At 35.2% G+C, this 14,464-nt stretch overlaps 1 protein-coding gene across 3 annotated transcripts in view; it reads right to left on the minus strand.

Annotated features, from left to right (window-relative positions):
* SYT1 (synaptotagmin I) overlaps positions 1 to 11,236 on the minus strand; it is a 212,492-nt gene extending 201,256 nt beyond the window's left edge. The window contains exon 1 of one of the 3 annotated variants that reach the window (XM_012656340.1): positions 11,056 to 11,236. In XM_012656340.1, coding sequence (XP_012511794.1) covers positions 11,056 to 11,221 — 166 coding nt within the window. In that variant the 5' untranslated portion in view covers positions 11,222 to 11,236. The remainder of the gene's footprint in view (positions 1 to 11,055) is intronic. The other 2 variants (XM_012656341.1, XM_012656342.1) reach the window with 2 other exon arrangements.
* Between the last annotated feature and the right edge of the window lie 3,228 nt (positions 11,237 to 14,464).

The raw sequence follows: 14,464 nt of genomic DNA on the forward strand, positions 1-14,464 counted from the left end.
GGTAAAATCATACCGAACATGTACAATGCACACTATCTGGGTAATGGGCACACATGTAATTTTGACTCAAGCTGTACAAAAGCAATCCACGTAACCAAAACATTTGTTCCCCTGTAACATTTTGAAATTAAAAAAAGGAAAATGGCATATTTATTAGTCAAATAAATATATTTCCATTATTTGCAGTCTTCTGCTATCTTTTTTTTTTTTTAGTAGAGGAAAATGTGAGGATTCAAGTGGTTTTGAGAGTTCTCCAGGATAGCAGCTTTAATAAAAGCGTTGCTTAGTGAGGAAATCTTTAAATGGGCCAATATTCTTTTCGTGTTTATTTCCAAGTTATCTACATTCATTCAAAAGATAGATTGGGGAGTCACATGGACTCAGAAGGTATCAAGCACAGATCCCTTTATTATAGTATTCTTATAAATGAAAATCAAAACAAAGAAAAATAAAGCCAACTGCTAAAAATCTAATGGTACATCACATAAATTCCCTCTTGTTTCTGCTCCTAAATTCTTTATCCAATTTAAAGGAAACTAGCACAAACATCATAGGACAGCAATGCAATAAGAGATCTACCTAGTCATTAGTAAGGAGTAAGGAGAAAAACAGCAGTCTTCCAGCTTCTCTCATTCTGCTGTTGTCTTTATGGATTTGCTTTTGTAGTCAGGCTTTGCTTAGTGAAAATGTAGCCTCTATTTTGCACTGCAACTACTATGTGGTTAAAAAAAGAGACTTTTTAAATCTCGTATAAAGTATGTATGTATAGTATTTCAATGAGGTAATTTCTCAGTTATTTTAGATAGAGGTAAAATCTTATTCACACTCCTTATTTTCCTCAGGTGTTTTTATTTCATATCTTTGAAATGCTAATGGAATGTAGCTAAATAAAGTTTAGAAACCTAGCTGAGATCTTAATTCACTTGGTGGCTTTATGTGTGCTTACTGTTACTCCATATTACCTATGTTTTGGAAGTTTATAAAATCCCTCAATGCTAGTTTATTTTAAAGGCATGAATTTCTTGGGAAAAATTTCTGTCCAGTAGGCTTCTAAGAGGAAAACAAAATCCAAGGACACAATAAACAACCTTTCTGAACTGCTACATCAGTAGCGTGTATTTTTGTTAGGTTTGTACCTTGAATATATGATGTTGATAGAGTCATATTGCAAGTGTTCTTTAAAATCAATATTATTCACAATGTCCCAATTGATAATATTTTATACTATTCGTTTTCCTGTCTCAGAGTGTTAATACAACATACATATATAATTTTAAAAATCAATAAAATATGCTGACTATAATATAAAGGAAAGATAAGACAGTAATTTATAAAAAAAAAATTGGTATTTCACTACAAAAATCTTCAGGCCCAACTACACTGGAAGGTACAATGAAGTAATTAAATGCTTGAAACTAATAAAAGGAATATTTGGATTTAGAGAAGGCAATCAGAAGATTTTTTAAAAATCAGAAGAAAATCAAAGGTTACAGTTAACCTGGATATTAAAATAAAAGCTAGACTATTCCCTGTATTTGAGAGCCATACAAAAACACTGTGTTTATATGTAAAATAGTTCTAGGTTCAGATAACTATAAAAGGATTTCCTTCTATATGCATGTCCTATAGGGGTTTTGAAATTTGTGTGGGATGTGGAACAATTCTCCATTGTGTGAAAATATCCCACACGTTGCAGGATGTATAAGGTCCTGGGACCGTGCCTCTCTAAATGCCAGGAGCTGCCCTTGCCCATTTTTTATCAAAAATGGCCCAACAAATATCTCCAATATCCTGTAGGGCGCAATGCCAACTATATTAAGAACTATTGCTTTAGATGAACCTAACAGACTTTCTGCCATAGGATTAAGTTTTTAATGGTAACTCTTAAAACACACATACACATTTTCTATATTTTAATCAATATTAAACTAAAACTATAAAAAAGATGATGAAATAAACTAAGATCTTATATATTTCAGTATCTATGTAATATTGCATTTGTACAAAGGCCTAAAAAGGTTTGAAAACTTTTGCTTTCTTGATCACAGTTTCTCCAAGCATGACACAAGGACCACACTATTTGGTATAATGTTAATTTTTGTAATTTGATATCTATACAATTGTTTCTATCACAAACTAACGTAGCCTCAAACAAAACATCCCCCCTTCCCCTTTTTGCCTGCCACATACATTAATAAGAGCTTTGCTCTTGGTCATAACCCTAACACTATGCCCAGCAAATCCCAAGTTTATTAGTGCCTTTGGTGTCAAACAATTTTAAGATGTATAAGAAATGGTCCCTGCCCCTGAGGAATTTACATTTCAGTGAGAAAGACAGGCAGAAAACCTCAGATAACCAAGACAGTTGAATGAAGAGCTTTGAAAGGTTGGAGGAGGACTCATATGATTCTGCCTTGGGAAATGGGGGAACTTCTCATCCAAATGGTGACATTTGAAGTGGTTCTTGAATGATAGGGTTAGTGGGGTAAGAGAATCCAGGAACATAAAAAGCCCTGAGAGAAGACACTCAAGTAGGGAAGTGCTGGCTAGTTTTGAGAGGTGTTTCAGGAGGAGAATTCACAGAATTTGAATGAAGCCATAGAACTGGTGGTGAAATAGCTCAGGGAGGTAAAGGTAATAGATTTCTTATTTGAAGTGCTAGGTGAATGAGATTGCTCAGGGAGAGCATGTCAGAATAAGAATGGCATAGGATTAAAAATGAAACCCTGGAAAACAAGGACCTCTCTAACACTTTAGGGGAAGAAAGAAAATGGAAAGGAAGGATCAGGCAATGCAAGAGAATAAGAAGGGGAGAAAGGAAGAAGAGGAAAGAAGAGTAGAGTCCTGGAAGTCAAGAGTTTTCAGAAAATGGCAGTCAATGGTGATAATAATGCAGAAATATCTGACCGAATGAAGATATTTAATAAAACCCTCATAATTGTATATCAGGAGGTATCTGGGGACTTTAGCAAAAGCAATTTCAATAGCACCTGAAATATGGCAATCAGAGTGGAAGGGGCTGAGTTGTGAATAGGAGTTGAATAAATAGATGTCAGGGTCCTGGTTATATTTCTAAATATGTTTGGTGGAGATGTGAAGGAGGAAGAGAGAATGGTAGCTTGATAGGGGAGGTGAGGTCAAGGGAAGAAAGTGTTACAGCATGAAGGAAGAAAACTGGTATTTCTTAAGAACACACTATGTATGGAATTTTGCTAGGCACCTTCAGATATGTGAATCTTGAGCATATGTGTAGGATAAAGGGAATGAGGGAGTAAGAAAGATTACAGGACAAAAAAGGGAAAATTAGAGGAGATGATGAAGTGAGGAAACACCAAGAGGAAATTCACCTTCCCTAGTGCAGGCTTCATTGGAGGGGGTTTAAAGAATGCAATGCACATATATTTGGCTACAAAGTTTCTGGAATTTTCTCAATTTGGGTGACTGACCTGAATAGGGCTTTTCAAAAATAGAAATAGACTTGTTAAAATGACAGCTTGAGTTTAATGATAGCTAACGTTTATAGAATGCTTACTCTGTGCCAGACACTCTGCTAAGCACTTTATATGCATCGATGTCTTTACCCAACACCCCTATGATGGGGGTATTACTTTCATCCCCATGATACTCAGAAAAATTAATTAATATGCCCAAGGCCACCTAGCTAGTATACAATGGAGCTAGAATTTGAACTCTGCAGTTTATGTCCAGAGCTTGTCTTTTTAATTCCTGTTATTAAACTGTCTATCCAATAACATTTCTGCATGAATTATACAACTACCCTTAGTCCACTCACTCTTATTTGGGACTCAGAGTCACGTTCTAGCTATTTGGCTTTCTGCTGTGCTTAAGGAAAGTTGCGCTCTTCTTCAAGAAGCTCATGAATATCAAAACCTTAACCACAGCTATTTGGATGACGAGTTCATGCTTTACAAACCAAGCATGGCCCTAGTCATATTAAAATCAAAGTTGCAAAATAAAGAAATGTTCTGAAAAACCTTGTCTGCTTCATTTAGATAACAGTGTGCAGAATGAATTGAAAGATAAAAGTGTTCAGCATTTACCATTTCTTTCTCCTTTTTTTTTAATTTTAAGCCCTGTGGTGTTATGGATGATATCATCAGGCAATTTGGTTTAAATATGTTCCATGCTGGACTGTGTAGATTACCCAACTAATGACATGCACACTCCTTGCCATTGTGACACCTCTCTTCTTTCAAGTGGGAATTTCAAGTGACAGACTAAAGCTGTTTGCTATCAATTTTGCAAAAAACACATCTGCCAGATAGCCAAGATTTAGTTCAGAGACCAAAATCTATTAATATTCTAATTTGTTACCTGTCATTAGCGTCACACTATATTATGCCAAGTCAAAAGTGATAACCTTTATATAACATATGCTCCTAGAGGAATTTGATTTTAAGGATACGTTTTATTTTTGTTTAGTGTTGCTCCCTGTGTATAAATCCTATTAGTAATTTCAATTACACAGGCAGTAAAAATTGTGATGGATTAAAATGCAAGTGCAAAGTGTGTATACTGTTACATATTTTTAATAAAACTGCATGGCTGTATTTATAATACAGTTCTTTTTCTAACACTGATTTGCCATACCATTTTAACATTTTAAGTATTTTACTTGTTTCTTTCTATTAAATCAAAGAGAGCACTAGCAACGTCGTATTTTTTATGGACATTACCCAGACCCTTTGACATTCTCTGGTCAAAAGCAAATCTCCATGGAGGAGCAGGATGATTATCTGGTCTGATTTCCAGTGCCCAATAAGGGGACACTGGACTAGGACAATGGCTTGGGAAGGAATGAGATGAGGTTAGCCAATGGAAACAAAAGAATGCAAAGAAAATGTTACAAATAATATTTTCTAGCCAATTGTTTTTCTACTGTTGAACAGGGAGGAAAAAATAAAGCAACAGCTGCCTCTAAGTGGGAAAGGCTAAAAGAAGGTGGAGTTGTCATTACAAAGATAGAGATAATTTATTTTTTCAGTGTAAGTGACATAGTCAAGGACTGAAATGATGCTTTCCTAAAATGCTTACATTTGTCAGCATCTTAAGGCCTCAAAGGTTAAGAGGGGTGGTTCAGGATAAAAGTTTAATCAACATTCATTCATTCATCAAATACATATTTAGTAACTCATATGTGCTAGGCACCAGCAGTGATATAACTATGTCTAAAACAGACCCAACTTATCACCCTCATAGAGCTTACATTATTTTGGAGAGAGCCAGAGAAATTAAAAATCAAATTAAAAAAAAAAAAAGATAGTGCAGGTGATGCTAAGTAATACAGTGAGAAATAAAGCAAGGGTGGAGGACAAATGCCGCAGCTGGTGGGGGAGCTAGCCAGAACTCTGGTTTTGGGTCAGAGGATTTCCCTCTGGCTGGGCTGGTCTAAATGCTCCCTGTGTGGGCACCAGCAGGATTCTGCCCTGGGCTGTTTCCCTGTGTAAGGGCAGCCCTGAGTCCCAAAGCAGAGTCCCACAGTCGCTTCACTTTTTCTCCCCTGGACACACAGATTCTCTCTCCACTCAGTGCACCGGTGTGGCATTACCGGGGGCTGGGGGTGGCATGAGTAGGCAATGTAAGACTGTCTTTTCTGCTTTCTTCAGTGCCCCTTTCCTTGATAGAAGGTTAAAACCAGGCACTGTAATCACTCTTCTGATTTTAGGCTCTTCTGAAGGCACTTCCTTATGGGGATAGTTGTTGAATTTGGTGTTTGTGCAGAGGAATAGTCACTGGAGATTGCTATTCAGCCATCTTACTGCCCCAATCCTGGATTGTAATTTTAAATAGTGTGATTGGGAAAGTCCTAACTAAGAAGACGGCATTGGGCAAAGACTCAAAGGAAATGAGTGAATGAGTTATGCAAATACTTGGGCACAATTTCATTCCCATAGTTATCATTACCATGTGTCTCACGTTGTTTACTCTTCCAGAGAGGAAGATGGTATTAGAGACTAGGCAGGATAATGTGTTAGATTTGGTGTAACTCCTTGGTCTCTGTTTGCCTATAACACATTTCTCTTAAGCCAAACATTCTGATAAAAAATATTCTTTAAGTGAGAGTTTGTACCCATGATATATGCATTTGGTTTCTGCCTGGTAGTTATGACCTCAAAGTTATATCAAAAGTACCTGAAGTTTGTATATCAGTTCATTAGCTCAGCAGCAGAGCAAGGACAAGAACTGAGATCTGTGTTTCCAATTCTAGGGCTTGATCTAATGGACCATCTCCATCTTCACTTCGTTTATGAGTCTTCCTGCTGAGAATGGTAATTACTGACAATTGTGGTAAGAATGTGTCTCAGATGAGCGTGATTTTGTTAAAAGTGGACAAAGAAATTAACAAATTGCTAATTACTGAGGGATAAGAAGTTGGTTCCTTGCATTTTTCATTTAGTTTTTCAGGGTCCTTACAGAATAATTCTCTTATAAATTTTATAAATCTCTCATCTGGATTATTATAACAGCCTGCTCCTGCTTTATCTTCTGCTCTTGCCCCTCTACAATCCATTTTTCAACATTGCAGCAGGAATGATCTTTAAAAAACCTAATTCAGATCATGGTACACCTTTGCTCAAAAATACTCAAAAAGACATTTTATTTTAGGGTAAAATCCAATTTCCTTAGAATAATCCACATGGCCCCACATGCTATGACTTCTCCTATATACCAATTTATCCACACACTGAGCTTCTTGCTGTCGCAGGAAGATTCTTTTCTAAGGGTCTTTGTAGTATTTTCTAGGTTTTAAGGCAGTTCCTCCTCCACCTCCTTCAGGTCTCCTTATGAATGAAACCAGCCCTGATCATCCTACCAATAATAACCTTTTACGCTTTACCCCCTTTCCTATTGAACATACTCTCTTATATTTTTCCTTAAGTCATTTATTACCACCTGACATAGTATATTTATTTGCCTCTTTATTGCTTTATTAATTCTTTTCCCTATGAGGACATAAACTCTGCAGGGTGAAAACCTTTATTCCCAACACTTGGAAAAGTGTCTAGTACATAGTAAGTGTTCAAACTTGAAGAAAAAAGACCAACCTACAGTTTAAGATATAAATTTAATGCCACTGGGATTGGAGCACAGCAAGATGGCAGAGTTGGACTCTCCACTGGCAATCCCCCCACAAAAACATCAATTTGGACAACTATCATGAACAACTATGCATGAAAATAACTTCACAACAGCTAAGGAAACCAGGTGAGAGATCACAGTAGTTGGTGGTAGCACAATAACAAGAAAAGACACAATGAAGAGGGTAGGAAGGACAGTTTTACAACACCAGTGTCACCCCTCGCCCAACCCCTGGCAGCACAATCTGGAGAGAGATACCATTGAGTAGAGGGAAAGAGAGGAAAGTGAGCATAGGACTTTGCCTTGGACCCCCGCACGTCGCCTGTCACTGTAAAATTCAGCATCAGGCAGACTCCCACGGCCCCACATCCATGTCTGAGCCTTTAGTGCTTCCCTGGAACCAGATGGGACCACACAGCCCCAAGCTTCAAGCTTGTATGGCAAACTTGATTTCCAGCCTGTACTGCTGCTGAGCTGATGTCAATGGCTCAGGCCTCTGGACAGTCCTGAGCAGCAGACAGTCCTCAGCAGCCCTTGGCTTCAGGTGTTCCAGGACTAGGCTTCCTGTAGCAAACCTCCAACTCTGGCAGCTCTGTGCTGGCCACAGGTAGCCTGAACTTCTGGCTTCCCCTAGTGCCACACTTGCTGTAGCATATTGAACATAATGAAACCAAACTGTCTTAGGATTCTGGAAGCAGTGAGCTTGCTGTGGCTATACCAGGCTTCTGGTGCACCCAAGTGCCTTGCTGGCTGCATGTGCCCCAGGTTTCTAGCTTGTTCCAGTCCTACATATGCTATAATGGGCCCTAGGATTTTGGCAGTGCCACGATGGCTGCAACTGCCCTGGGTTTCCGTGCACACTAGTACCATACCTGCCACAGGGTTTTCCCAGACAAAGCCAGTCTGTGAAGACTGGAAGAAATACTTACTTCTTCTAATGTGCAGATATTGACGCATGACCACAAGGATCAAGAAGAATCAGGGAAATATGATGTCATTAAACAAGCAAAATAAGGTAGTAGTGACTGACTCTAAAGAAACAGAGATCTGTAAACTTCCCCCCAAATACAAAATAACTGTTTTTTTTGGTTTATTTTTTTTTTTGCCTTTTTCTAGAGAAAGGATCTCACTCTGCCACTTATGCTGGAGTGCACTGGCATGATCATAGCTCACTGCAGCCTCAAACTTTTGAGCTCAAGTAATTCTCCCATGTCAGCCTGCCTAGTAGTTAATAGTTAAGACTACCAGTGTATACATACCACCATGCCTGGCTAATTTTTTTGTAAACAAAATTGACAAATTTTAGCAAGCCTAACTAAAAAGAGAGAAGACTCAAATAAATAAAATCAGAAATGAAAAAGGAGACATTAGAAATGATACAACAGAAATACAAAGGATCATAAGAGACTATTGTGAACAATTATATGCCAACAAATTGAGTAACCCAGAAGAAATGGATAAATGCCTTGACACGTACAACCTACCAAGACTGAAGTATGAAGAATTAGATGATCTTAACAAGTGAATTATATGAAAGGAGATTGAATCAGTAATAAAAAGTTTCCCACCAAATAAAAGCCCAGGACCTGATGTCTTCACTGATTTCTGTGAAATACTTAAAGAAGAACTAATACCAGTTCTTCTGAAACTCTTTCAAAAAATCAAGGAAGGAATACTTTCAAACTTATTTTATAAGGTCAGCAACACCTTGACACCAAAGACAGAGACACTTCAAAAAAAGAAAATTAGTCCAATATCTCTGATGAACATAGATGCAAAATTTTCAACAAAGTACTTGCAAACTGAATTCAGCAGCACGTTAAAAAGATCATTCACCATCATCAAGTGGGATTCATCCCAGAAATGCGAGGATGCTTCAACACACATTAATCAATAAATGTGACATCGCATTAATAGAATTAAAGACAAAACTTACATAATCATTTAAATGGATGCAGAAAAAGCATTTGACAAAATCCAACATCTTTTCATGATAAAAACTCACAAAAAATTAAGTATAGAACAAATATACCTCAACACGATAAAGGCCATAAATGACAAACCCACAGCTAACATTGTACTCAATGGAGAAAAGTTGAGTGCTTTTTCTCTAAGATCCAGAACAAGACAAGGATTCCCACTCTCACTATGTCTATTCAATATGGTACTTGAGGTCCTTGCTAGAGCAATTAGGGAAGAGAAAGAAATAAAACTCCTCCTAATTAGAAAAGAAGAACTTAACTTGTCCCTGTTTGCAGATGACATGATCATATATGTAGAAAAACCTACAGATACCATCAAAAAACTGTTAGAACTAATAAATTCAGTAAAGTTGCATACAATAAACATACAAAAATCAGAAGAATTTGTATATGCTTATAGTGAACTATCTGGAAAAAAATCAAAAAAAATTTACATTTATAATAGCTACCAAAAAAGAAAATAAAATACTTAAGAATAAATTAAACCAAGAGAGTAAAAGTTCTCTACACTGAAAACTACAAAACGTTGGTGAAAGAAATTGAAGAAGATACAAATGGAAACATAGCTCATGTACATGAAATGGAAGAATTGCTATTGTTAAAATGTCCATATTACCCAAAGTGATCTACAGATTTAACACAATCCATATCAAAATACCAATTAAATTCTTCACCGAAATAGAAAAAACAATCCTAAAATCTGCATGGAACCACAAAAAGACCTGAATAGTAAAAGCAATCTTGAAAACAAAGCTGGAGGCATCACACTACCTGATTAAAAATATACTAGAGAGCTATAGTAACCCAAACCAGCATGGTACGGGCATAAAATCAGACTCATAGACTAATGGAACAGAATAGATTGCCCCTAAATAAATCCATTTCTAACCGAAGTGTCCATCAATGGATGAATGGATAAGGAAAGTGTGGTACTTATACACAGTGGAATACTATTCGGCTATAAAAAATAAAATCCTGTCATGTACAACAACATGAATGAACCTGGAGGAACTATGTTAAGAGAAGTAAGCCAAGTACAAATGACAAATATTGCAGAATCTCATTCATATGTGGAATCTAAAAAAGTTTGATCTCATAGATGCAGGAAGTAGAATTGTGGTTTTCAGTGGCAGAGGTGGTTGGGGCAAGGGGGGCAGATTTTGGTCTAAATATATAAAATTTCAGTTAGGAGAAATAAGTTTAAGAGATCTATTATACAACGTGATGACTATCATTAATAATATATCTGTATTGTATTCTTGAAAAAATGCTAACAGAATGAATGTAAAATGTTCTCTCCATAAAAATGATAACTATGTGGTGTGAATTAACCAGATATGTTAATTCCACAATGTATATATACTTCAAAACATGTTTTACATAGTAAATACATAGAATTTAATGTGTCAATGTAAAAATAAAATTAAAAATGTTAAATACCACTGAGAGGATTTAGTGCTATACTCATCCAAATAAACTAAGGGTATAAGCTTTTTTGTTATAACAACAAAGAAAATTTTAAAAGCTGCAAAAGATTTTAAAATGTAGACAAATGAATGGCAGAAAATAAAACATACAATATTGGGAAAGTAAATCTTACTTTTTGTCTAGGAATAATCGCAATGAAATAATTTTATAAATACAAATCCAAAATAGCTACAGTACAACTCATAAATATTAATATTCTTGACAGAAATAGGTATTGAAGAAGATAAAAAAGAACCTACCTACATTAAATGCAAGATACAGATGTTTTTTATAAACTAGATTTTCATTTATAGGGTATATTTAAAGATATTAAGATTATTCTATTTCTAAGAATATTTTATTTTATATTGGAATACTATCATTCCAATAATAAAATATTAAATGTAAGTGTATAGTATGTTAAGAGGTGTTCTGCTTTCTTTCTAACGGATAATGTGATTTTCAATTGTTTATTTTTATTCAAGTAATAATAAAAAATACTCACATGGAATTTTATGCAACTCATTCATAAACTTCTCCTTCAGCTTAGAAAAGGCATCTTCCTTTCCTTCTCCAGGACTGGCTGGCTCTGTGGCATTATGTGGTAGAACAGTCGCAACGGTGGTGACTGGCGGGGCTGCCAGGGCCTCATGATGACTCTCGCTCACCATTTTAGGTTCAGGTGAAACTGTGAGGGGAGGGAAGCCAAGAAAGAACAATTCAAAATGGCTTAACTGACCCTACAGCAAAGGATAACTAGAGATGAAAAAACATCAGAGGTTGCACCTGCTCACTGAGAAAACAGCCTATGATTAGCATATTACTTTGTGTTGGTTCATGAAATATTTATGGAACCACAGTGAGTGGAGAGTTCTTCCCCAGAAGGAAAGACCAAACAGCATCCTTTCCCAATGATACTATGTAAACTGTCAAATCTATTAGTTATTTATACAGCCAATTATTTGCCATGTAGATTTAGCTTCTAACCCATATCTTACTGAAATGTGTATGAAACAATTGTTGACAACATACAGGCTCTATATGCTAAACATTTTGTATTTTCTAAAAGGAAGAAAGTGATAAAATATTTGTACTGGAAATGTTGATAAATTATAGCATACAAACAAAATGTTAGTGACTTTTAAAATGATTAAAATGGTTATAATATTGATACTCTAAAATGTCATGAACATTATACAGATATTGGCTCTTGACTCTTACTTATTAATGGTAAGTTTTCCTCCTACTTTTTGACATTTATTGTAGACAATACCCTGATCAATAATTCACGTGTCTTGCTGGGTAATTTTTTTAAAGTCATTGTAAATGTGGCATGATTGACTATATATGCCAAGGCGCTGATGGTGAAACATGACCTGCTTAATTATTTTAATTCATTTAGCTTGATATTGTTGAATTATTTTGTTAGTTTATTCAATTATGTAAGTATTTGTTTACCACCAAAATACTCAAAAACAATTAATCCTTAAGGTAGGCAATGAAAACATGTTAGCCTTGAATTCAGAAGACATCAGTTCTCATCCTCTTCACTAGCAAAATAAATTTTGAAATGGCATTTGACCTCTTAATTTATCCACTTTCTAAAATATGAAAAAATGAAACCTGTTCTTCCTAGATTTTCTTAGTATATGTGAAGGCACAAATGTAAGGAAGGCATTCTAAAGGAGTAGAAATGAATTCATATTCTCCATTCTGAAACTATTCTGGAATTTATAATGTTACTGTATGATTTAAAATTTCAGGCTGTTCTGATGAGACAGTGGACATGATTTAGATAAAGATAAATAGATAAATATCAGAAATAGATAAATATAAATAGGTCTGGGCAGGACTTAATTTCACAGTCTCAACAGGACAGTTGGTGGACTTATAAAGACCTTTGATCTGTAAAGAAGTGGAGATAACCAGCAAACAGATAAAAATTTTTTTCATAAAACTCAAAACTTTGTGACTTAATTATGTATACTTACATATTTAGTGAAAGTACAATTAAAAGTAGAATAGTCTCAGATGTATGGGATTATTATTAATAATAAAACCTAAATCAAAATTTAGAGATTGGGATCTCCTGGAAGGAGATCATGGCTGAGGCTAATATATATACATAGTCAATTTTTATTTTATAATTGATTAGTTCTAACTTTCCACTAGTAGTGACTAACATAATCCTTAAGGGTAGAACTGGATGAATATGTGTTCAGATCTTCTTTCTTTCCTTTCTTTTTTTCTCTCTCTCTCTCTCTCTGCCTCCAAAGTAGCTGGGACTACAGGCGTGCACTACCACACCTGGGTAGTTTTTCTACATTTTGTAGAGATGGGGTCTCACTTTTGCTCAGGCTGGTCTTGAACTCCTGGCCTCAAGTGATCCTCCCATCTCAGCTTCCCAAAGTGCGAGGATTATAGGTGTGAGCCACCACACCCAGCCTCAGATCTTCTTAGTTTCTTCATTTGTAAAATGAGGATAATCAGACCAAATACATAAGGTTTTTATGAGTACAAAATGAGATAATCTATGTGAAGAATTTTGTGTAGTGTCTGGCACATAAATTTGTTCCATTAATCCACTGATGAATTGATCCATCCATCCATTTCTAATAGCACTTGACAGCCCAGAATTTTCTAGAATGTGGAAACTTTTTATTTATTTTTTTAAATTTAAGGTCTCTTCCCAGCTTTTTCTGATTTTTTGATTTTGTTTAGCTTGGGAGCCTGTCTCCCTGCAAAAATCTGAAGTCCTATTTGCACTGTTGGCACATCTTGGGTGAAACTATATTGATATTTGGTGATACCATAACTTTTGTATTTCATTGAGTCAACCAGATTAAAATTACACACACACATATAGTACAGATATATTCAACAAATGAATTTGTTTCCCTGCTGTGAAGATCACCACATACGATATACATTATTACTGATCTCTGTAGGATAATTGAACGTATTTGAGGAATTATGGTTTACTGTGGGATTTAAAGGAAATGATTGAGTTAAATAACAGAGCTAAATACAATAGTGCCATCGTTACATCAAAGGCATATTGTCTGTGTCTCTGCTTAATTTTTGTCCAAGTGGCTACCCAGTTGTTTCTAGCCTTTGTGTATGGAAATTAATGTGTCCTCCTTTGCCATTGAGGCTGTTAAATATTTTCCATGTTACTCTAGCTTATTATGGAATATAAGACATTTCTACATATAATTTGAATGATATAAAAGACTATAGGAACAATAATATTTTTGCTGAATAGGGTCAAAATTTAGAAAATGTCCTTGAAGTTATTTAAGAGGACAAAGAATGTTTCTATAATTTCCATAACTATTCTCTTTAGACTCAAAGTATTGTTGGTCAGTATAAAAGCTATAAGCTTTTAACTCTTATCTGTCAATAACATTATCTCTACAATTTCTGATTTTTTTTAAATCAAGAAAAGATAGTAATATAGACAAGGCTCTTTTTACCTAGTGCATACCACTGTAAAAGTTTAGAAAATATTTTATAAAATACAAAAATATAATGGGTAATTGAGAATCTAATATACTTACAAAAGAAAACATTGATTTCTTAACATTTTGTTTTTATTCCTTTAAATCTTAAGAGATATACTGTTTGTAAATAACATAACTAAAAATAGTTACTTGGTTCTTGAACATTCATATTTATACAAATAAAATGCTTATCAAGAAGCATCATTTTATGGGTGGAAAAACGAGCTGATTATTCAATCCTGGCTAATGTGATGACTTTATATGTCTTTGTGTAATTTAGTGAATATAGCATTGTTTGCTTGTTCAGGAAAAAATTATGTTCTACTCACATTTTATAAAATAACAGCTAACAGTTGAGCACCTGGTAAGTGATTTAGATTTATCGAAGTATATAATAGTTCTCATATTACT

This window comes from Propithecus coquereli, unplaced genomic scaffold (assembly GCF_000956105.1).
Source record: "Propithecus coquereli isolate 6110/MARCELLA unplaced genomic scaffold, Pcoq_1.0 Scaffold50, whole genome shotgun sequence".
In the NCBI taxonomy this organism is placed as follows: Eukaryota; Metazoa; Chordata; class Mammalia; order Primates; family Indriidae; genus Propithecus; species Propithecus coquereli.